This window comes from Melanerpes formicivorus, unplaced genomic scaffold, assembly GCF_026170545.1.
Source record: "Melanerpes formicivorus ecotype bairdi unplaced genomic scaffold, bMelFor1.0.p_v2 SCAF_70, whole genome shotgun sequence".
In the NCBI taxonomy this organism is placed as follows: Eukaryota; Metazoa; Chordata; class Aves; order Piciformes; family Picidae; genus Melanerpes; species Melanerpes formicivorus.
In genome coordinates this window covers 1077608-1100572 of record NW_027142422.1, presented here as the reverse complement: position 1 = coordinate 1100572, position 22965 = coordinate 1077608, and the positions used below count along the sequence as shown (strand labels likewise).

General features: G+C 43.2%; 1 protein-coding gene across 6 annotated transcripts in view; it reads right to left on the bottom strand.

The window, feature by feature from the left end:
* PHLDB2 (pleckstrin homology like domain family B member 2) overlaps window positions 1-22965 on the bottom strand; it is a 61944-nt gene that overhangs the window by 14571 nt on the left and 24408 nt on the right. The window contains exons 6-14 of one of the 6 annotated variants that reach the window (XM_068163091.1): window positions 22143-22280; window positions 13633-13761; window positions 10436-10591; window positions 8633-8743; window positions 7821-7910; window positions 4196-4339; window positions 3137-3310; window positions 2327-2467; window positions 1369-1468 (exon numbers count right to left, since the gene is read on the bottom strand). In XM_068163091.1, the coding sequence (XP_068019192.1) occupies window positions 1369-1468; window positions 2327-2467; window positions 3137-3310; window positions 4196-4339; window positions 7821-7910; window positions 8633-8743; window positions 10436-10591; window positions 13633-13761; window positions 22143-22280 (1183 nt within the window). The remainder of the gene's footprint in view (window positions 1-1368; window positions 1469-2326; window positions 2468-3136; window positions 3311-4195; window positions 4340-7820; window positions 7911-8632; window positions 8744-10435; window positions 10592-13632; window positions 13762-22142; window positions 22281-22965) is intronic. The other 5 variants (XM_068163093.1, XM_068163092.1, XM_068163094.1 and 2 more) reach the window with 5 other exon arrangements.

Sequence of the window (22965 nt, the reverse complement as noted above, 5' to 3'; positions counted from 1 at the left end):
TTATCTTCTTGAAGTGAAATAAGAAAAAGAAGAGAATGCTGACTAGAGAAGATTTGTTTTAGACCATGAGTGAATTACTGAAATGCATCCAGCTGTCAGAGACAACATGGTAGGTTTGTGCAATGCCTGCTGCACCACTAAAGCTCAGGCCCAACAAAATCACAAGTGGATCAGCTCTATCAAGTGGATGCCACAAGTCATGATCCTTTTTCAGCAAGCTTGCTCTGTATTGAATCATAGTGGTGCAAATGGCTGACCCCAGTCAGCCTCTTTGACCCTAAACAGCTGCTAGCTCTGACAAGTCCAATAACAAGTGGATGGATCCTATCTCAGCTTAGGTTTAATACAATTCTACAAAGAGACCTCTTGCACTTCTACTGATAACAGTGATGCACGTGCCAGAAAGAAAAGAGAGTGACAGATGGCACTGAGGAACAACTCCATTTGAAGATGGGACACTCAGGAACAATGCATGTCACTCAAGCAGAAATTAAGCCAGCAAACAACAGACACAGAATCCCATAGCCTACAAGACTGTGTTTGAAAGACATAACTTTCTTCTGGATCCAGAATTGCCATGTCCCTGCTACAAAAATGCACCTATCCATCCACAGCAGAACCACTCCTTCCTTGCTAAGTAGGTGAAATAGTTAAGACCACTTAAAACACCACAGTTCCAAAGTCTCAAAGGTATCTCTGTCTGGGGAATTTGTCAATATATATATGGAGATATACATCTCCCAGGCAGTGTGATACAGTCTCAAAATCAACCACATGAATTACCCACTTCACCTTATGTGTGTTTTCCAATTCACTTTTCAATTTGCCCACCACATGCTTCAAAGCTACATGTGCCACACCTGTCTTAATCTTAACATCTTACTTTGGTGATACCTGAAAATTACATTTAGAGCTTGGTTGTTTTTTTTTTCACCAAGCAGTAAACTTCTTTTCACAGTCCTGCTGATTATAGCAACTCCACTTGCAGACTCATCTCCTGAAAAATTGAACACTGACTTTAAGTATCACAGGTTGGAAGGGACCTCCAGAGATCATCAGGTCCCCTGTCAAAGAGGGATCACCTAGTGTAGTCCACACAGGAATTCATCCAGATGGGTTTTGAACATGTCCAGAAAAGAACTCCACAACCTCCCTGGGCAGCCTGCTCCAGTGCTCCATCACCCTCACTGTAAAGAAGCTTCTCCTCACGTTGAGGGGAAATCTTCTATGTTCAAGCTTGTACCTGTTGTTTCTTGTCTCATTATTGTGTACCACTCAAAAGAGATTGGCCCCCTCCACTTGACACCCACCCCTCAGATATTTCATTCATGTCTGTAAGTAAAAATTAATGAAATGAAAATGTCTTACCTTTGTGCATCCTTCTGGACTCTGACTCTTTGGCCATGGTTGCCAGGCAGTGAGGAAGCACGCTGCCACAGCTGTTGCTCTGTCCTAATGGTAAATGTCCCTGCAGGAAATTGTGCAAATATGTGATGAAAACACATGAGAGTTCTGTGAGTCAGCAACTAATGGTAAAACAACTTGCTTTGTCATGGGTATCAATGTCATGTCACATCAATCAGCCACGGGTATTTCAGTCATGCACAGTCTCCACTTCAGGCAAAAACATTTTCAGAGTAGTATCTCCACCTTCCTGCTGTTGTTATTTACCACACCACAGATAAAGAGCATTTTCACTTTATACATAACCTTATCTTTACCATTAGAGGCCTTAGAATAGAACAGAATAAACCAGGTTGGAAGAGACCTTCAAGATCATTGTGTCCAACCTATCATCCAACGCCACCCAACCAACTAAACCATGCAACCAAGCACCCTGTCAAGTCTCCTCCTGAACACCCGTTAGGTAGGAAGGAAAACAGCCTGCTCTGAGTCTAGAATCAGTTTACACCGGCTTCAAAATACAATTTGTGAGCTAGTAATCATGCATTAATGTACCACAGCAGGGCATTTCCAGAGGTGAAGACTGGAAGCATAGAAGGCTCCATGTATTCCTATCCAGTACTCAGTATCACTAAGGTTGGAAGAGACCTCAAAGATCAAGTCCAACCTGTCACCACAGACCTCATGACTAGAGTAGGGAGGACACTACTGCCCACTGCAGGCTTGAACTCACAACCTTCCCATTAAGAGTCTTACACGCTCCCAACTGAGCCACATATATAGATATATTCCTACATGTTAATCAACATGAAATTCTTTCAAAGTCCATTTCAGATGAGAATTTGGGGGGTTATATAATACTGACAGCGCTTGACCTCTAACAGAGACACTGGAAAGCTGCTAAGAGCACGCAGCCACCTACTTTCGATGCAACACTGCGTCCCAGCGTAGCACTGTTGAAGTGCGGTGACACGGACGGCGTCGTCTTCTTGCGAGGCAAAGTGTCACTCATGTACATGCACTCCCTGTGCTGCTTCTTCCGCTCTTCCAGGTTTCTGAAATGCTTCAAATGTCATTTGTTACAGCTTTGGCAAAAGGAAGTGACCTACTTGCTCAGTCATGCTCTCTATGGAACATACTAAAGGTGATAGCCTGGGAACTTCATTGGAAGGAAAGAAATGTAAACCGCAGAGCGCCTTCCTAGGGTTTCTACAAACATTAAAATGATGCTGACAAAGGAAGCACCTCATGGGCACATTTTGTGCATGTGCCTGTACCTATTTCTTTTTCCCTAGATCCCTCAAGTCTGAGGGGTGGAATCCAATTACAAAGGAAACATTCATTTACGTGTTATCCCAATGAACTGGTGGCCTAAAACCAATACAGTTTTTGTGAGGCGTTGTTCAATTGCATATGGAAAGCTAATGAAGGATTTCAAGTGCAGCCACATGCACTTTGCTGTTGCATGTCTTCTGAAAGTTACAGTGGCTCCTCAATATTAGTATTTGCCTCTGGGCTGTTTACATAAAGGAGAAATTTTGTTCTGTAACATTCTATAATGCATTCAGTTCATTTTTAAATGAGCAGTGCTTTTTGAAAGCAAAACTGTGCATGTGTTATCAACCCATCATCGATCATGCTACTACAAAAACTTGACAGGTACATCAACTTCATGACCACCACAACAAAAGCAGACAAAACAATCCCAAGTTATCAGCTTTGAATCTGTTACCTGTTGTTGCCTGCGGTGTTTCTTAGCTGGCAGAGGTGGAGGTGTATCAGATAAAGGAATAGGATCTACATGAGTTGCCATGACCTCAGGCCAATGGACTGATGGAAGTTGAGCAATAGAGCGAGGAGAAAGAGAGTGAGGAAACACAAATCCAGAACAGAGAGGTGATCTTAGCTTTGTAGAAAAAAGAGAAATTACACACAGAGTTTTCTTTGTGGAATTGCTCAAAGACACGGCACATACAAGCTGCACTTTTAGCACTGTGGTTGGGGTAGGATTTAGCAGGAAGGGAGATGTGTTGTACCTCTCCAGGCATACTGAGCCACCAGAAGCAGCACAGAAGTACCAAATTCTAAACCTGCTGCTGCCTTGCTGCAGCACCAAGGCTGGTGGCTTTACTTTTGTCAGGTTATTCCATTCCTTTAAAAAGGGGCTTACTAAAAATTTGCTTCTGGCCATCACAAAAGCAGAAACATCACAAGGAATGATGAAAGGAGAGTGTAAGCTAGAAGACAGAGACTGGACAGACTCTGTGGAATAGCTAAGATAAAGAGAAGCTATCCACCTCCCACAAATAGTCAACACATGCTTCTATCACCTCACAGGAAAAAAAACCCACAACCCAAACCACAACAAACCCCCCCAAACAAACTAAACAAAATCACATACCGAATGAACACCTAAGCACCACTGAGAGAGTAATCTAATTGTTAAGCTAATCATTAAGCTTGTCCACAGATCATTTACCAAAGGTGCAGTTACATTATAGTGTTTCACAAACTGCCACTTACTGCTGTTTGAGTCACAAGCATTCGGGTTTGTCGGACTTCAAAGTCCTATCTACACCATCAAAGACTGCATCAAAGAACTGGAGCAGTCCTTTACTATGAAAGTGTTACCTGACTTGGCAGCTGCCAGAGGGCAGTTTGCCTTAGGGTCAAATTTGTTACAACTTGCATTATCAAAAAGGAAAATAAAATACAATAATAATAATTAAAAGAAAACAAAAAGGCAGCTATGAAAGAAATGCAAACAAAGGGAAATGTCTCTGCAACAAACCTCTGTATTTTGTGGCTGGCTCGTCAGCACAGCCGTGGAAGGCTCAGTGGCACCTGCTTCAGCATCTGTGGGGGGCTGAGTGGAAGGGGATATACTCGTGGAATTGCCATACAGCTCACTAATTTCACTTACACTGACATAGCCCTAAAAGGAGGAATTGAGAAGTTACAAGAAGCAAAAGCCAAAAGGCGTGCAAGAGTATTAATGTCTCCAGTATGATGAAAGTTAGTTGAGAGGGATACAGCCAAACCTTTGTTATAATTGAAATAACTTCATCAACAAAATTATTGAGCTTTTCAAATGTTGAGTACTTGGACTCTGAAAATTGTTCTTCATTTAATGCCAAAAAAAAAAAACCAAACCCATTTGTGTACTCAAAAAGCAAATGTGCATTAAGTGACCAAAAGACTTTACTGAACTGTAAAAACCCTTTAGAAGTTATGTAGCTCTTTCTTGGGAAAGCAGATTGGGAGGGGGAGGAAGAGCAAATCTTATTCATCCATCTTTTCTTTTTTCTAATAAATAAACCTTTGTTTAAATGCTTAAAAAATAACCCTTACCCTGATTTGGTTTTTGGCCTAACCAATGAGCTATTTTGAGTAAACCAAATCACTTCCAGAACTGGGAAGAATTTACATCAGGACAAGCCATTGCTTCTCTGTAAATTATGCTGACACAACACCTTCCACCTGCATTGTCTGGAAGCTGCCTCTAACTTCTAGGTGTTACCAGGAGACTCCTGTAAGACACTGTCAGTGTGAGCTCCACAGCCATTCCATTAATAAATGCCAAATAAACAAACCTGAGGCAGCAGGCTGAGGAGGACACAGACATCTGTGTACTTTTGCCTGCAGAGAAGACCTGTGCAGGGAGCTTTGAGATAGAATGGCAGACTACAGAACACAATTGTTGCACGTGTTTTGGTATTACCTGAGCAAATGTTGTTTAAAAAGATAACACATGGATTCTAATCCATGCTGTACAGGGTGCCAGGCTACAAAGACAAATGCCCTGACTTCTTATCCACAGAAAACAAGGCTGTGCAAAAGGGAGAATAAATCAATGTTGAAGCTATGTTATAAAAATGACTTAGAAGTGGTCTTATTTTTTAATATCAAGATGATAAGCTGTTTGTACACTGAGGTGCTGTTGAAGGGGTTATATTTCAGTTACTCCATCAGCACACTGACATGCCAGTATGTATACTTCAGCAACTCAGTAAGAGAAGCCACAGACTGCTGTAGCATTTCTTCTGTTTAAAAAGGCATAAATTTAGCAATGATCATAGAAGGCAAGGTGAAAAAATCCCCACCAGCCTCCTACCCATTAGCATATTTTCCACTGTAGTTATTAACAGTTATTTCAAGCAGATACACAGCTCTTGAAAATGAAGTTTCATGCTGTAACCACAGCACTCTAGAAATGGGAGGTAAATCTTAACTTTGATATCTGATTAAGTGAGAAGGAGGTTGGGTTATATAATGAAGTTGCCCTCTCAAAACTTGTGGCCATATTAGTGTAAAATACAGTTGGGTGTGAACTAACATGAAACTTGCCTGACCATCTTGCAGTAGCAGTACATTGGTAACCAAAACTGGGCAAGCCTGTGAATGCAGTATTACATTCATTTTTGTAGGGGATAACAGCACTTTCACCCTTCTGTGAAATCATTCAGATTCAAAACTCCAATGAGGATTCACTGTGCACTTAAAATCAAGCAAACAATAAATGCCTGTGCTGTGCATTAGCTCAGACCCCTGTTACAGCAGATTAAAAACCTGAGTGCAGATCAGGCATCCAAGTCACTTTCATTTTGTCAGTGCTGGACTTTTAAACAGCATTGATCTGCCTCACTTACTTAGGTGCTGGGATATCTTTGAGGTCTCTTCCAACCTTGGTGATTCTGTGATAAGCATCCTGCATCTTTACAGGAGGTCATGTTACTTTCTATTGCTGTGCATGCAGGGCATAAGCTGCAGGATGGATGGCAGAGAGTTAAAGTGTGTGCTTTGCTGAGGAGGGGCTGGGAAACTTTGGACTGCGTGGTGAAATTAACTTCTGCGTGCAGGCAACTTGCTTAAGCCTCTGTGCCATTTGGTGCCTGACTTTTCAAGGTGCCAAAACAGAGAAAAGTTAAACCAGACTGAGGCAAATATAACATCTGTCAAGGAAAACAATTTCTTTTATAGGACAGAGCCTATGGGGACATTGAGTATGAAAGAGAAACCCCATAGTGATTCCTCTCATTTGCCTTGGAGTAAGTTCTAGCTGACTTCACTGAAGTGAACAGAACAACACTGCTGGATAATCCATTCCAATAAAAAGAGGTCAGGCACATTTAATGTTCTTGCATAGTGGTTAGACAAACCTTCATGTAGGCAGGAAAATGCAAACCAGAGACAGAGCCCACTGTCTGTTGATGAATGAACAGATACATCTCCAAATTAAAAGAATGAAGCTTCCACTTGCCAGATGTCCTTGTGGGAGGTCAGATGTCCAGGTCAGAACACAACCTAGGACACTGAAAGTCTAAGCATCTGCAACATGGCTTGCACTGAGGAGAAATGCTCAACCCTCAATGGCATGTGCTGGGGTCCACCCAGGTTCTTGAAGGCCAAATAAGTAAGATCACATCTCCCAGGTACTGAAAGGACACGTTGTTGCTTTAGACTTCAAGAGCCCAACTCCCCACAGTGACAACTGCATCATTAGATGTGGCAGACCTTGTTCAGGGCTTCGACACAAGTAGATCTGACAATTCCAGTCAGACCTCTTAAGCAGAAGTTAAGGGAGCAGCCGTAGATCCCTGTCAGCATGTTCTAAATGCTAGACTTTCCACTACTCCATTTGTAACTCTCTGTTTATCTGCAATTTGCAGACTCATGGAGTCAAACCAAGAAAATAAACCTGAGTAAATGCTAATATCCTACGTGCTGAGTGAATCTGTGCAAGGGGCTGTGGCTTAGGTGACACTGACCTTGCTCATAGACCTTGAGGCTTAAAGGGCTACTCTCAAAGCTATGAAGTCTTGACAGCTGCAAGTAAACTCTGGGTCTCTTTGTGCATTACCCAAATTCACCCAGCTTTTGCCAGCAAAGAAATATTTGATGCCTTTAACTATTCAAAGCAGTTAGATAAATATCTGAACAGGCATCTTACAACCACAGCAATGGCTTTTAAAAAGATCAAAACGTGTTCTTGTCATGCTTTACTGCAGAGCCTTGGCACAGAGGCAGGGGAGGCAATGGTGAAATCTACAGAGCAAAAATATGACTGAACTGTCTTTGTACTTGAATAGAGTTATTCCTGGCCCTTATTCTTCTTCCCTTCAATGAGGCTGAATTGTCTATTGTGAGAAAATTAGACACACACACACATTTACCCCACCATTTTCCCAGAGCAAGAGATTAAGGTGATACCACTCACACCAGGGAAAATGTCCAGAGAAGGTATTTTTGCTCATCCATGCATTTGGAGAAGTCCATGGAATAGCTTTACAAAGTAATTTCCCCACATCTCAGAAGAAATGAGTATGACTAGACCTTCACTGAACACTGAAGTGCTTTTGTAAGAGGAGTTATGAAAAATTACTCAGGGTAAAGTCAAAAGCTGTGAATCTCTTTACCTCTTTTAGACTGTTGGGGCTGACAGGAAATCCCTTTCCTCCAGAAAGCATGGAATATTTCTTTTCCAGATTACAAAGATTCTCTTTTTCCTGTTAAAAGCAGATATTTTCTGTGAACCACCAAGAGCCATGCAGTGCAAACAAAGGCTAGTTATTTTCTTAACCATAGAAAGAAACACGCTGGGATAGGAGGCTGGAAACTGCACAGCAGAGCTTCAACTGCAAAACTCAACAAAAAACTGAGGAACTGAATGAAAAGACAGTGAAGGACTTTATTTAATGACCACAGTCAAACCCAAGGGGCCTTGTTTCAGCATTTTAAGAATACTGATTCTGCTTAATACCCTATCCATAATTTCTCCTAATATTAGAAGTAAAACCTAAAATAGACATAAAGGCTCCATGCCAGCTTCTTGTCAACCAGGTGTTAGCTGATGTTCAGGAGCTTGTCTGGCAGCGTGGTGTGGGCTGTTACAAGCCCCAAACCTGAGCTCTGCTCGCAGTTCCAGCATCAACACGAGATTGCACAGGCTCTGGCACCTGGGTGGGTGCCTGGGGTTGAGCCCTCTGAAGCTGGGGCACCACTGAAACCCTTTCCATTATCATATGACTCTCTCAGGAAACCTGCTGATTAATTGCTAAAAAGAAAAGAGAAACCTTTTGAAAGGTTACTGGACACAAGTACTCTTTGTCACATTATCACCCATTTGCTACCTTCTGCAGAAAGGATGTTTTTCTTGTGCTCTGAGCTCTTCTATTGAAATGCTGTTCCACAACAAGGTAAAAGTATTTGATGGACAACAGATACTTACTCTTTGCAGCATCATTATTAAGTTGTTTTTCTCTTTCACAAAATGATCTTGTTCTCTTTGTGCTTGTTGGACAATATGATTGGCTTGCTTTTTGAGAGCAGAAATCTTTTCCTGGCAGAAGAAGCAGATAATCACCATTTACCTCTGTTATTTTTCAAAGCACAGCCTGCAGCTAAGACCCTGCTCAGGAGAGTTCACTCATTTACATGAGTGAAGCAGGAGGAAAAGAAGCTTTTACAAGACAGCTCTGCTGAAAGGGGTAATTAAACAAGATTTGAACAGTGAGGAGACAGTTTATTCAAGAGGTGAAACCAAATATTCTTTGAGAATATGGTGACTAACATCCATGCACTGGACAGAGCTGGTTTAGAGCAACTCCCAGTCTCTAAAAAACTGCCCTGCAATTGGTTAGAAATAGGATGGATGAAACTGAGCTTTAAGATATTTCCTTAGTTTGTTATTCTATTATTATTTTAATAAAACCATTTCACAGCAGCATTAATCATGAGCAGAAAAACCTGGAGGTGTTTAAGCCCAGGCTGGCTGAGGCTCTGGCCAGCCTGATGTATTGTGGGGTGTCCCTGCCCATGGCAGGGGGCTTGGAACTAGGTGATCCTTGTGGTTCCTTCCAACCCTGACTGATACTATGATACTAACTGTAGTTTTGCCCAAAGAGTACAAACCTCCCTTCTTAAAGGAGAAAACACAATGCTTTGGCACTTTTTGTAGCAAATAAAAGGGGTTAATTTTCATATGCAAATATACAAACAGAGCATTAGAATTTTATTGATTCACTTCCCCTTGGAGAAGTGTCTGATTTCATCTCTGTGGGGTATTACAAGGCCACTCTGCTTCAAAAGCTTTTTCAAGGAGGAAAGGGTTGGTCTCTTCTCCCAGGCAACCAGCAGCAGAACAAGAGGACACAGTCTCATGCTGTGCCAGGGGAAGTTTAGGCTGGAGGTGAGGAGAAAGTTCTTCCCAGAAAGAGTAATTGACCATTGGAATATGCTGCCCAGGGAGGTGGTGGAGTCCCTGTCCCTGGAGACAGGACGTGGCACTTGTTGCCATGGTTTAGGTGTCATGAGGTGTTGGGTGAGAGGTTGGACTTGATGATCTCTGAGGTCTTTTCCAACCTTACTGATTCTATGAAAGCTTTGCAGGTTTGTATTTGGTGTGGCTGCACTGGAGTCAGTTCTCCTCAGAGCATCTCTCTAGTGCTGTGTTTTGCAGTGCTGTAGCTGGGTGTTGATAACACAGCAGCGGTTTGGCTGCTGCTGAACACAGCACCCAGGCTGCCCTTTTCCAACAGTTCCCCACCCCAAGAGTACACTGAGGGGTGGGCAAGATCTTGGGAGGAGACACAGCCAGCCAAATGACCCAAACTAGTCAAAGGGGTGTTCTGTACCTTATGACATCAGCTCAGATAAAAGAACCAAGTGAAAGAAAGAAGTGTGTGTGTGGGATGGTGTCTGTCCTCCAGAAAAAACACTACACATAGAGCCCTGCTTCCTGGGAGTCACCAACCACCTGCCTGATGATGGGAAGCAGAGCATAACATCTCTCTCTGCCTTTTCTTCCACGTGTGGTCTTTTGCTCGTGCTCATCATTATTATTGAATTGCTTCTATCTTATTACCAGCTTTTGTTATACTTTCCCCTCTCACCTGTCCATGTAAGATGGGGAGTGGTAGAGCAGCTTTGGTGGGCCCCAGCCAGGGCCAAAGCACCACAAGTTTGTAGATCCCTTTAATCTCCTTTTTGCTCAGCAGTGAAGAACAAACAACTGGAGCATGAGTGCTTTTACCTTTCTACTGACAATGCTGCGCTGATACTCAGCTACTTCACGCAGGAGCTGCTGTGTCAGATTTTCCTTCTCTTCATCTAGCCTGCTCTCATGTTCAAGTTGCTGAAATTCCAAATCTTCAAAGTGTTTGCTTTCTATGTCCAAAAGATCAGCATCCTAAGCAAAACAAACAAACAAAGGAAGTAATCATACTGTCACTGACACCAGAGCTCAATGCTTTTAAGACCTAAGGACCTAGTCTTCCAGCCTGGCCAGTAGGTGCATTGCTGCAGAAAAAAGGTATCAGTCTACTTTTCTGGATTGCCCTGGGCCAGGGCCAAGCCAGGTTCTGTCAGGCAAAAGTGTCTGAATGAATGCTGCAGAAAAGACCTAAGAAATGAAGACACACCTGCCTTCTGCTTAGGGATGGTGAGATAAAACTTAGGGTGCTTTTCAGCATAAGAACTGAACACTCATCTCTCTCCTGCCACATCTGTGTATTCATAACACAAATTCCTACTTACAAGTTCCAGAACTCTATAGAAAAGGCTGCTTTTAACATTAAACACTCAAGCTCACTAAAACAGGCACATTGTACATAACTTACAGCACCAGAAACATCTATCTCCTGTAAGCAATTTCTCATTTGACAGTAACAGAACCTTACTCCCTTTCTTATTTCACCCAAAGGCAAAGGTTAGTGACAGAGGTAAGCAGATGGATCTCTATAAAGGCACTCCAACACAGCTTTCCATGCACCAGGGAAAGACACAGGGTTTAGAAACTGAAGAATCCAAGTTACTATATGAAATAGCAATATCTTCCCATTCTTGTCCAAAGATGTGCCCTTCACTTGTAGGAAATAGTGAAGAGATCAAAAGCAAAGGCTTGGGCTAAAAGTTACAAGCAGTTACCTACAGCACAGAAATGCTTCAATCAAACCAGCCACCTTCATCACTCAATACAAAGAGAAGGGCTTCACCTGGGCCCTGAAAGTCAACAAATTCAGGCTATTTTGTACCAAATTAATTGCTAATGAGGCAGAAGAACAGACTTCAGACAAAGGCAAGTGGTAGCCAGCTGAGCTCACAAAACATATTCTTTGTGAGGTGCATTAGGGAACCTCCATAACTTTCACAAGGATCCTACTCAGCAGTGTAGCATCTGTAGGAGGAGAACTGTCCTTGCTGTAGGTGATGGCTTCCTGAACCTAGTACTCCTTCCTTTTTACTGAAAGTGTATTTTATTACACCAAGTGCACTCCCTCTCTTTGACTAAAACCAAGAGACATCAAAATACTGTCACTCACAATCTGCTAATAAACAACCAACAGACAATCTTCCCATGGGCCTGTCTCACCTGTAAAAAGGTGGACAATGTTATCTGAAGAGAAAGGTAAAGTCCTAGCATGGAGCAGGGTCTCTTCAGATCTCTGCAGGAAGCCAGGCACCTATTCATTTACTCTTATCTCTATAAACCCAGACACACATGGTGATTTCATACTAACACTGAAGGATGGAGTGTGCTAATTAACTTCAAAGAAGCCATCAGCAAGACCAGTGCTTTCTCTCAGTGCCTTCTGCAAGCCCTCAGGTTCCAGAAGTCTCCAATGAAATGTCCTTCTTGCCCAAAGGGAGAGGGTTTACTCACTGCAGACAGCAGGAAGCATTGTGCCAGCTGTTCACTGCCATGTCCAACCCAATCCCCAGACCCACCCTGCAGCAGCTGCCACAATGACTCTGGCTGCCTGCTCCCCTGGGCACAAATAAAGAAGTTACTGAATTCACCACCTTCAAACCTTCTGTGCTGGCAGTAAAGCAGCACCACTGCTGCAGACTCAGGTATTTAATCCTGTACCAGGCTTATTTTGGGTGAAGAAGATGCTTCCTCTGTTAGGGGTAGGACACTTAAGAGTGTTTTCATAGCTGCTGCTCTATTTGATAACCACATGAGATCTACTGCATGTTGACTCAGCAACAGCTTCTGCTCCACAGCAGCTGCAGCTCACTGTCAATACAGCTGGCCTGGAATAATATACAATGGGACTAACCTGACACTTCACTGCACCTCTACTTGTCAAGTTTTGTCCTACTCTGGCATCCAAAATCGCTGTTCAGACAACTTGGAAAAAATGTAAAGAATTTAAAACCCAGAACCAAACAGATTCCTCAGAGCCTCTTAGTGGTCAGCAGTGAGAAGGGATTTAGCAGCATCCCACAGGAACAGGACTGCAGCTTCTCATGGGTTAATACCTTAAAGTTTGGGATTCATAGAAGAGGCTTCCCTTCCTTTTAATGTGTATTATATATTTAAACAAAAAGAGGTAACTTACCAAAAATACTTAAGTGTCTCAGCACACTTCTCAGTTAGTACAGAAGAATCTAATGTTGTTATGGCCAAAGCTGCACTTTCTGTCCTCTTTGAAAAACCAAAATTCTGCAAGTAACTCACAATCTAAAGAGTACTTCCTATAAAGCATCCAGAGAGGGGCAGCAAAGCTGGGGAGGGGTCTGGAGCACAGCCCTGGGAGGAGAGGCTGAGGGAGCTGGGGTTGCTTAGCCTGGAGAAGAGGAGCTCAGGGGAGACCTCATTGCTCTCTACAACTACCTGAAGGGAGGTTGCAGCCAGGTGGGGGTTGGTCTCTTCTCCCAGGCAACCAGCACCAGAACAAGAGGACACAGTCTCAAGCTGTGCCAGGGAAGGTTTAGGCTGGAGGTTAGGAAGAAGTTCACAGAAAGCAAGATTGGCCACTGGAATGTGCTGCCCAGGGAGGTGGTGGAGTCACCATCAGTGGAGGTGTTTAGGAAGAGACTGGATGGGGTGCTTGGTGCCATGGGTTAGTTGATCAGATGGTGTTGGATGATATGTTGGAGTCAATCTCAAAGGTCTTTTCCAACCTGGTTAATACTGTTCCATTCTAAATATCACAACAGCTTCCACACTGCCCAGCAGGCCTAACATGCTACAGGCAGGTAGCCCAAAGCTTTGAAGACATTCAACACAAAATGCTTTCTGCTCTGCCTGTCTGCCACTGTGCACATTATCTGTTACAAGCACTCCACAGGCATGCTGTTGTGGCTCTTCACAATTACAAGCTGCAAATACTTTCAAGCACTGGATACTTGAAACAGAGTATGTTAAAAGAAAGAAAAGAAAGAAAGAAGAAAATCAACAGGGAAAAAAAAGAAGTGAGTGCAATCTCAAAACTTGCTACTGACCCTCTTCAGCTGCTGCTGTAATTGTTCCCTCATGGACTCAGGGCAATTATCAAGCTGCGTCTTCTGCTCGGAGTAAAGCTCCTGAAGCCTCTCTAGTTTTTCCCTCTCAGCATCAAGTTTTAATTTTTCCTGAAGCATGAACCAGAAAATAAACACAATTACCTTTAAACCCAAGCAGTTGTTAGTGATTATGATAGTCTGTGGCAGAGCTTTAACAAACAGTTGAAGTATGTAGGTCAGAGACAGGAATCTGTTAGTTGAAATGCAGCGGTGGGATGGGGAATGATTAAAACAAAACACGAAGCATTTGAGTGCAGTGATTCATTCTCTCCCTCCTCACTGTTTTGCACCCATGCCTGGGTGGTGCTGCTAAAGCCCACTGCCCAAACACTCATCTCGCCTACACACACACAGAGAACATTAGGGGTTTGGAAGGGACCTTGAAAGATCATCCAGTCCACCCCCCCTGCCAGAGCAGGGCCACCTAGAGCAGGTCAGACAGGAATGCACCCAGGCAGGCTTTGCCTGTCTCCAGCGAAGGAGACTCCATCTAGTGGAAAAATCAGTAGTAAATAAATGGAATGGAAGAAATTGTAGGTGACTGATGAAGGAGAGAGAAAAGAGAAAATGCAAAATGGATGGAAAATGACTGTGGTCTGTCAGTGAGGGGGAAATGCATCTTCCCAGGAGAATAGATCACAGGCCTATATGCCCTTGTAGAGAGAAGTACTTTTTGCAAGCAGTGAGAATAATAAAGAACAAACCAGAGATTTATAAAGAGAGAACTGTGGGCCAGGAATTCCTGTTGCAGCAGAAACACCAAGTGATTTAGCACATTTGCTCCAGGATACATGAACTTCCTGTGTGACCTACTCTAGATGATCCTGCTCTGGCATGGGGGTTGGACTAGATGAACTTTTGAGGTCCCTTTGAGCCCTTAACATTCTGTGATTCTGTGAACAGCAACCTCTCCTCATTGACCTAAGGGGACTGCTCAACCTGCCTGGTCTCCTCCAACTAGTTCAGCTTTCCTCTGGCTTCACACTGCTTCTAGGCTAGGGCTAGAGGTAGTCACATTAGGGTCATTACTGTGAGGGGCTAGGGGTTAGGCTTAGCCTTAGGCTCAGGCTTAGGGTTAGAGTGCAGCCATGAGGGCTAGGGGTCTAACTACCTCTAACTCAGCAGACTGCCTTCCCTCCTCAAAACCCTTTACATCTTTGTAATAAAATACTACATGGTCTACTGTGCAGCACTGCTCCATAGACTGGCTGCAGATCACTTAGATCTACCTTCCAGACTATTATTTTTCTATGGAACAATATTTGGGAACCAATAAATCAGAGTGCAGAGACTTTTCCCAGTGCCTTTTGCTTTCATCTACACTTTCATCAACGTAACAGATGCATTTTCTGCAGCTGAGCAATTAAGAACTGGAAGAAAACAAAATGCTTGAGATGCCAGGCATAATTAACTAGCAATGTCCCTGAAGCCCAGCTCTCTGCTACCTTCTAGAGTCACACTGGTATAGTTTCCTTTCCCTGCTTCTTGTTCTGCAGTTACCCATCTCTTCTCACATGGTCTCTAACTCTCTGTAATACTAAAAGCATTAATAGTATCAGCCCCAAAATGTCAGCTTGTTCTTTTGGATGCTCCAAGAACAGTTGAATTCTCTCACAGCATCCACTTGTTTGTCCTCTTTCTGATCCCAGCTATTAACTAACATGCAAAACAAACACATGGCTCAACAGGTGCTGTGTGATCAGGCACTCTGTGGCACACATAGCACATGCCACAGAGAAGGGACTTCTCTCAGCATACAGTACTTGACATTTCAAGCTGTGGGATGGTCTTTCCCCAAAACCTTCTGTGTGTTGTTGCTGGCCAAGTTCTCAAACCTTCATGCACACTGGAGGCACATTCATTAGTTGCCTGCTTCCTCTGTGGTTTCACCTCTAAATCTGAGTAAGATAAGGGGCTGGAATTTCTTTTTTCCCAGTAATTAAAGATAACAGCAGGAAGCATTTTCATTCAAGCCCAGCAACCACCGAATCCCCAGCTCTGCCATTTTCACTGACACGTGCAGCTGCTCAGCTCATGCAATCAGATGGTGAAAATGCTGAACACAAAAGCTTTTGTTTGGTTGGTTTTTTTAAGCTGGTAAAAGTGAGTAACTGAGCCAGCACTACCTGAACTTCCTGTCCTAGCTTCTGCCTGACAGTAACAGCCACAGGGCTCAGAAACATGGAGGAGGTAGTGTGCACAAGCTGCACAATGAGGGATCAGCATGCAACTCTTGAGAGGTCACCTCTAGACCTTTGTCCCCAAGGAATCCCATCTGCTGAGCCATCCTTTCTTCCAACACAAAAGGTAATCTATCAATAAACTGGGAGTAGCCCTCCTTGTAAACCTGATTGTCCATTTAGCATCCAACCTATGGTCTGCCACCTTGTTTTTCACTTTCCTTTTCTGCCAATCTAGCAATCTAAAGCAGCAGCAAGGACTTCTCTGACCTTAGCTGCAGTATCATGCCTTTGAAGCTATTAATAGCTCTCTAAATGTCTATGTGCTGCAACAAGCATGCATGTTCATTAAGGAGCAAGTCAAATCTCCAGTGTGAGGGGACATTGTCAGCAAGCATAAAGCTCCCTGAGAATCCTGCCAGAGATACTGTTACTTCCCTCAAGAAATGAGAAATCTGTTCCTCTGAGACTGAAAGGGACACTCATCTGGTCTATTTATAGCATAGGAAGTGCTAACATCCCCCCAGACTGGCTCCCTTCAAGACATGCACTCTTCACAGGAAATATCCCTTTCAGCAATGAGAAGCATTATGTGTTGTGCAGCTGTGGAGGCTGAGTTCTGACATCTCTGGCTGTCACAGTAATCTGACAAATAAATGGATGCTCGGATTTTTTCCATACAGTCTCTTTACAAATGGATCAAGGCAAGTTCTTTTAGGAGGGAAAAGGCTAATAACTCTGCCAGCAAAGTACAAGATGCAGCTGAGGTAGGCCTACAACTGACTGCAGGCTGTTTGCTCAGGAGCAGACAGTGGCAGAACATGTGCTGCAGCTGCTCATCCTCATTTAACCACATCATCTTGTACTTGTGAAACATTTCTCTGCAGACACCTGCTTCCCAGCCCCAGCACTGACTCTGAAGCTGCATTAACTCAAATCTCAACAACCTGTTTCCAGATGAAAGAAGTAGAGCTCAGTAAAGCATAACATCTGGCCTTAGCCTACTGCCCAACTTGCCCTGTGTTAAATGAACTTGTGGTCACCAGAATATAGAGCAAGACTGCCTTGGTGTTTGGTGCTGCTGGGACACAGCTTAGATCAGTTTTGGAGGCTGAGTATTGTGAAGGATAGCAGTAGAAAGCATTGACTTGTGACACTGTCCACTAAGAGCTCAGACACAGGACATGAGCAGAGCATCCATGGTCTGAACACAAACCATAAGCAATCAACATGGGTCACAAAAGGAAATCAGACTTTACATCTGGTAGAACTGATTTGAAGGCAAAGAGAATAAGAAAAAAAAGAATATATATACATCCAACACAGCTCACAGAGGATGAGGACACAGAGGAGACAAAAGGACAGTTTTAAAGACAACTGTAGCTTCCAGAGGAATGGGAATGACAGAAAGGAAGGAAACCAATCGCTTCAGTGTTGTCTCCTGTGGTCAAGGATGCCCTGTACATGACTGATACTACTGCTTAAAACCCTAGCAAGTCCCTATACTCCTTCTGAGGAGGAGTTCTGCTTTTCAGTTTGTCATTCATCACATTCAGCAGGCAGGCTAAAACTGTAGAGCAGCATGTTAAAATAAACCTTTATTAGAATAAACCAAACCAGGTTGGAAGAGACCTTCAAGATCATTGTGTCCAACCCATCAACCAATCCAACCCACCTAAACAACTAAACCATGGCAAAACAGTGTCTGCATGTAGAGTAGAACAGAATTAACCAGGCTGGAAGAGCCCTTCGAGATCATCCAGTCCAACCCATCACCCAACACCATCTGATCAACTAAACCACGGCACCAAGTGCCCCATTCAGTCCCTTCCTAAACTCCTCCAGTGGTGGTAACTGGCAGACTCTGCAGAATGAGTGTAAGTAAATGTGGGTGAAACTGAAAAAGCTTCCCAAAAATCCAGTCAAAAATCGGAGGGAGGGAGTGGGGAGAAGGGAGATGGTTGGGACACCAAAACCCACACCACCAAAACCCACCAAAGCAAGAATCTTCTTATTTTCACCAGGACACTGTGACATGGATTGCATGGCTAGATGAATTGGGCTCACTCTACAACATTCCAACCCACCCACCCCCAAACCCCAGCAAAAAACCTCCAACCCCAAAGTCCCCACCAACCCAAAGTATGCCTTGTTTTCAGAAACTGCAAAGAAACCTGAGCCATGCATGAAGAAACCCCCTCAAAACTAATGAATGCCTTGCCATCCAGCAGACTCCTCTACTTCACATGTTCCAATCTGAAGTACTCCAGAATCTCCTCAATCCAACTCCCCTGCAAATTCTCATATTTAAGGCAGCAACACCTCATTACCCACACCAAGCTTTCAGGCTTGCACACCCTTGCTCCTCAGTATGGAATCAGCCAGTTTCACAACTCACATAGGACTCTGAGAAACAAGGAGAAGCACATGCAGTTCTTCGTTCTGCCCAACATCTGATCTTCATGATTTCACCTCTAGCCAAACTCTATTCTTTTACACTCCAAAAGAAAATCCCCCTTCCTCTCCAGAATAACCTACTGCCACAGCTAGAAGTGGAGGGGTAAGAGCAGACTACAAAAATGACTCCTTTCTACTTGGAAGCAGTGTGATGCCACAGAGTTTGCCACTCCAGACAACATGTTGGAGAATAAGTGGAAGAGCAAGAAAATTGACTTTAACAACTTGCTGACAAAACTGGGCTAACACTAACCATGGATTTGTAAGAAAACAGTCTGCCCCTCACAGAAAGCAGGCTAAGAGGAGTTACCTGCTCTTCACTGGTTATTGGCTGAAAGGGGCAAACAGTACAGCAGAGGAAAGTGTCAGGCCTCAGGCCTATCAGCTCTCCCAGCACTCCCACAAATAAGCATTTCCAGTGCCATGGCCACTACAAACCAGACTGCATACAACTGTAGCTAACAAAGCACTGCTGAGATGAAACAGATCCTTCTGGGCATAAGCTGTGCATGCTTTTCATATACAGACTACTCTTCCCTGCATTCCTTGACCCCTTGCAGGGCAGAAGCATAAAACTTGTCATAATTTAGTGGTCTGTCACTAAGCCCTTGTTGTAATTTTTTTCAAGAGAGCAAGCACTAATAGCTCTGATTTCCAAGTCCGAATTGCTTCGTTCCTCCCGTTGTGGGTGGTGGCACACTCATAAAAGCAAGAGAAACACTTTCAACTCGCCACAGAATGTGTGCTACTTCCCCCCTCCCCCCCTAATTTATCCATTCTTCCTCACCATGAGTCCTGCCAAATGTTCAGGCAGGGCTGAGCATAGGGCTTGAAGGAGACCAGAACTCAGCATACCATTGCAACACACAAACCTTCCTGCCAAATCCACTCCTAATTTACAAGCAAGGTGCTGGGACACAGAGACATTGTGCCACAGCAAAAGCACACTGGCACAGCCCAAAACTGAACTCACAACTCTCCCTTCTGCCTTCAAGTATGTTTTCCAGGCAATCCTTTTGCCTTGCAAAGGCTAGAAACAGCAGCTTTAAAACTGTGCAATAGCTGGCAAAAGATTGTGCACAGGGTACTGAAACAAACAGACAAACAAAAAACCTGGGTAGGAAGTAGTACAAGAGAGTCCACCCATGTTCTATTCCAAGTGCATAGCAAGGGCCAATAATGAGGTTGTAGTTTGTGATCTCTCTTTGAAAGAATTTCACAAGTTTTACAAACAGGTGCCTGGGTAAGGATGAAACACAACCAGGCAGTGGTTCCTGTCAAACAGGTGCTGAGATCAGTAGCAAATTCCAGGAGACACTTAAGTCAGTCCAGAGACAAGTGCCATCATGTACAACACTGACACCCCACCATCATTTGTGAGTGAAATGAACTCTCCTCCTCACCTCCAAACAGCACTATGAGATGTACTCAGATATCATTCCCTTACCCTGACAGAAATGTAATCACTGTCCAAGTGACAGGGAGACCAAACAGCTTCTTGCCAGGGAGCTCCTCCAAAACCAAGACCACTGATATTATTAAAGCTAAAATACACAGGCAACCAGAACAAACTCTGGTCACTGTGAGGACACTGGAGCAGTTCTTGCAAGAAACACCACAAAAACTACCATCAGCAAGGTGGGAACCACTGGCCAGAACCTGAGCCTTAATTCTGCTGAGTAGGCCAGCAGTTTCAAATCATTTCAGCAAAATGAACCACCTACCACCTTCAACTGAGCACCCCTTCTGTGGGGTACTACAGGTCCAAGAGCTTGCCTGTAGGACCTGTAGGGCAGCAATCTTACACATAGATTGAGCTTTAGAAAACACAGATTAGAAAACCCAGCCAGCCAGAGCCTTCATTTGTTGACATGGTCTGTGCCATCTCTTTGGCTGACTGACACTGCTTTCTCTAGGACCCTTCCTCTGTCACTTTGTATTTTGCCTATTCACAGAAGCTTGTCTCACAGTTCTTTTTTACACTTCCATTTCATAAGATGCTTCCAAACATCTTCCAGAAGCCAATCTGTGGGCTCTTTCAGAGTTTATTTCCACTAAGATAATTTCAGCATTAACCAAGCAATGGCTTTAAGCCTAGGCCATGCACTCACAGCTGGTGTTTGTTTGGATCTCTTTTTTAATAAGGAGCACAAAAGAGAAGGCAACTACACTGCTGTAACTGAGCTGATTAGGGGTATGCTGCATACTGAAAACATCATTTTGAGTGAAGTTGCCTTTTAAAACAGCAGGAGTGCTCCCCCTGTGATGCTTTCTGTGTTTTAGTGGAGCTGAAGATTTAAACTAGACCTCACATTTCAATTTTCTGACTGCCACGCATAATATCCCATCACATCACTGCAAGGAAATTTAAACAACCTACAGGTTTTAGAATGATTTCCATTAGTATCATTGAACTTTGAGGCTGCTAGAGAACAAACACAAAAGGCAAAAGATTTGTTGAATTTCTGGATACATTAGTTGTTATCATCTACTACACAAAGCTTCTAGCAGCATCCTTTTAGAGAGCATCTGCTTGTACCACTTATCTGCTGTTACCAACTTTAAACTCATCTTTATACTAAAAAGCAGATATGGAACACATTTTATGGAAGAATTATAAAGTGACCACAGGCAACACTGACAGCTGAAGGACCACTGAGAGGTACACAAGAGCAAGGGAAAGTGCAGGCAGGAAATTCCACAACAGTTCCAGCTTCAGCTGGATGTGTTCTGTCACTTCACAGGGCAGGGGGGTGGGAGCTCCACTCTCCTTCCCAGACACAGGTTTGATGAGTACAACCACAAAAGAGCATCCAGGCTCATTACAGGGCAAGAAGAAACTGAAAACAAAAAGCTCAGAATAAAACAATGCAAGCTGCAAGTTCTGAATTGGAGGGGAACTGTGGAAGAGCAAAAAATGCTTCTCTAAGCAAAAGCAAATAATGCAGACGACTTCCAGACATTTTTTTGGGGAGAGGATAGCTAGAGTATTCCCATGAGTGACAGGTTTAAATTATGAGGTAGAGGATGAAACATTACTGGCTGGAAGCCCTGGAAAAACTTCCTGACCTTGAGATATTATTGGCCACGGATCATCCTCCGTGGAGAAGGCAAGCGGAGAGCCCGATGGAAGGAACCAGTGCCTCCTGCTTTGAGTGGGCACAGCTTTGTCTTGCAGACCTTTTGCATTTCTGCACCTAGAATTTTTGCATGGTGCAGTCCTACTTTGCAAAGATATGCTGATATGTATTTGCTGCATATCTGAGAGCAACCAAGTATCTGAATTTTCTACAGTACTACAAATGTCAGTCAGTAAACAAAATCAATGTAATTGCTTTAAACATTACATAGTTGACAGCTGGCTTTATCTTTTATATGCAATGACATATAAACCATCTTCTGGAACTGCAGCCCTCTTTCATTCCAGTCCTTTGCTAAGAAAGCATTTGTAAATGAAAAAAAATACTATTCAGGGTATATAACCTACAATGGAAGGTAGCAGAACACTACAATTAGTACAGTTCTTTTAAGCAACAGATAACCCCAGGTCCAAGCCCTACATGTATTTCTTCTTAATCAAAACTATTCTCACTAATGTTTGCAGTGTATTTTTTTGTCAAGCATACCTTGGTAAACCAGATTGTTACAGGGAGAGGACAGCGAGACCACTATTCTTTTCTCCCACATTTATCAAGTAAATTTACCTATGGGCACTACTAAATGAGACAACTTCCATCAATATATTCATCACATACATGTATTTTGAAGATCAAGGGGCACAGAGCACACAGCCAGCTAAGACAGTTCAATTACCTTTGTTTTTTCACCAATAACATTTCTCTCCAGCTCAGCTATTTTCCTGTTTAGATGATCCAGTATTTCCTTCTCTTTCAGCAGCTCTGTTGTTTCAGATTTCTGCTCCCCATCCAAAAGGGCACATTCCATATCCAACTGGGAATACAAAACATTTTTCAGAAGTAGTCCAGATTAAGAAGAGCTCTTGACATACATTATTTTCTGGGGGAAGGGGGAATGAGTTGGTGGTTATTCACAAGAGAACTTTTTTCTTTAAAAAGAAAAAGGAAAAAAAAAGAGGAAAAAAACAGAGAAAAAAAAAAGCATTACTGCCACAAAAAGTAAGCTTAAAAGAGATAAATCTGAGAAAAAGTAAAACTGCAACACAAAATACTGAAAAGTAAAGTCCAAACCAACTTTAGCTTGAAGATTCTTTTTCCCAACACTCTTTTCTATCTCTGCTCTGTGCCTCCTCCAGTTATGACACCACACCAACTCCCTGTGCCCAGGCTCCATAGGAAACCTTCTGGAGCAGCTGTTTCTTTCCTGTCACTGATAATTGGAGCAAGCTCAACCCAAATTCCTGGCCAGCTTAGCCTGCAACTGTGAGATTCCAGAAGTCAAGAGGGTGCCAACAGACCCTTGCCACTGTAAAGCCAAGGAGGTTTGAAAGGAAGTTGTCTCACTTCCTTTCTCTTTAAACAGTCACAGGAGATACCACCATAAAACTCCCAAGTGACATAAGGTATTTAGATCAAATGAATGACCACTAAACAAGCAAGATTGTTCTAATTCCACTTAGGACTATAATGGTTACAGCTGGGAAAGGCTAATCAGAGCA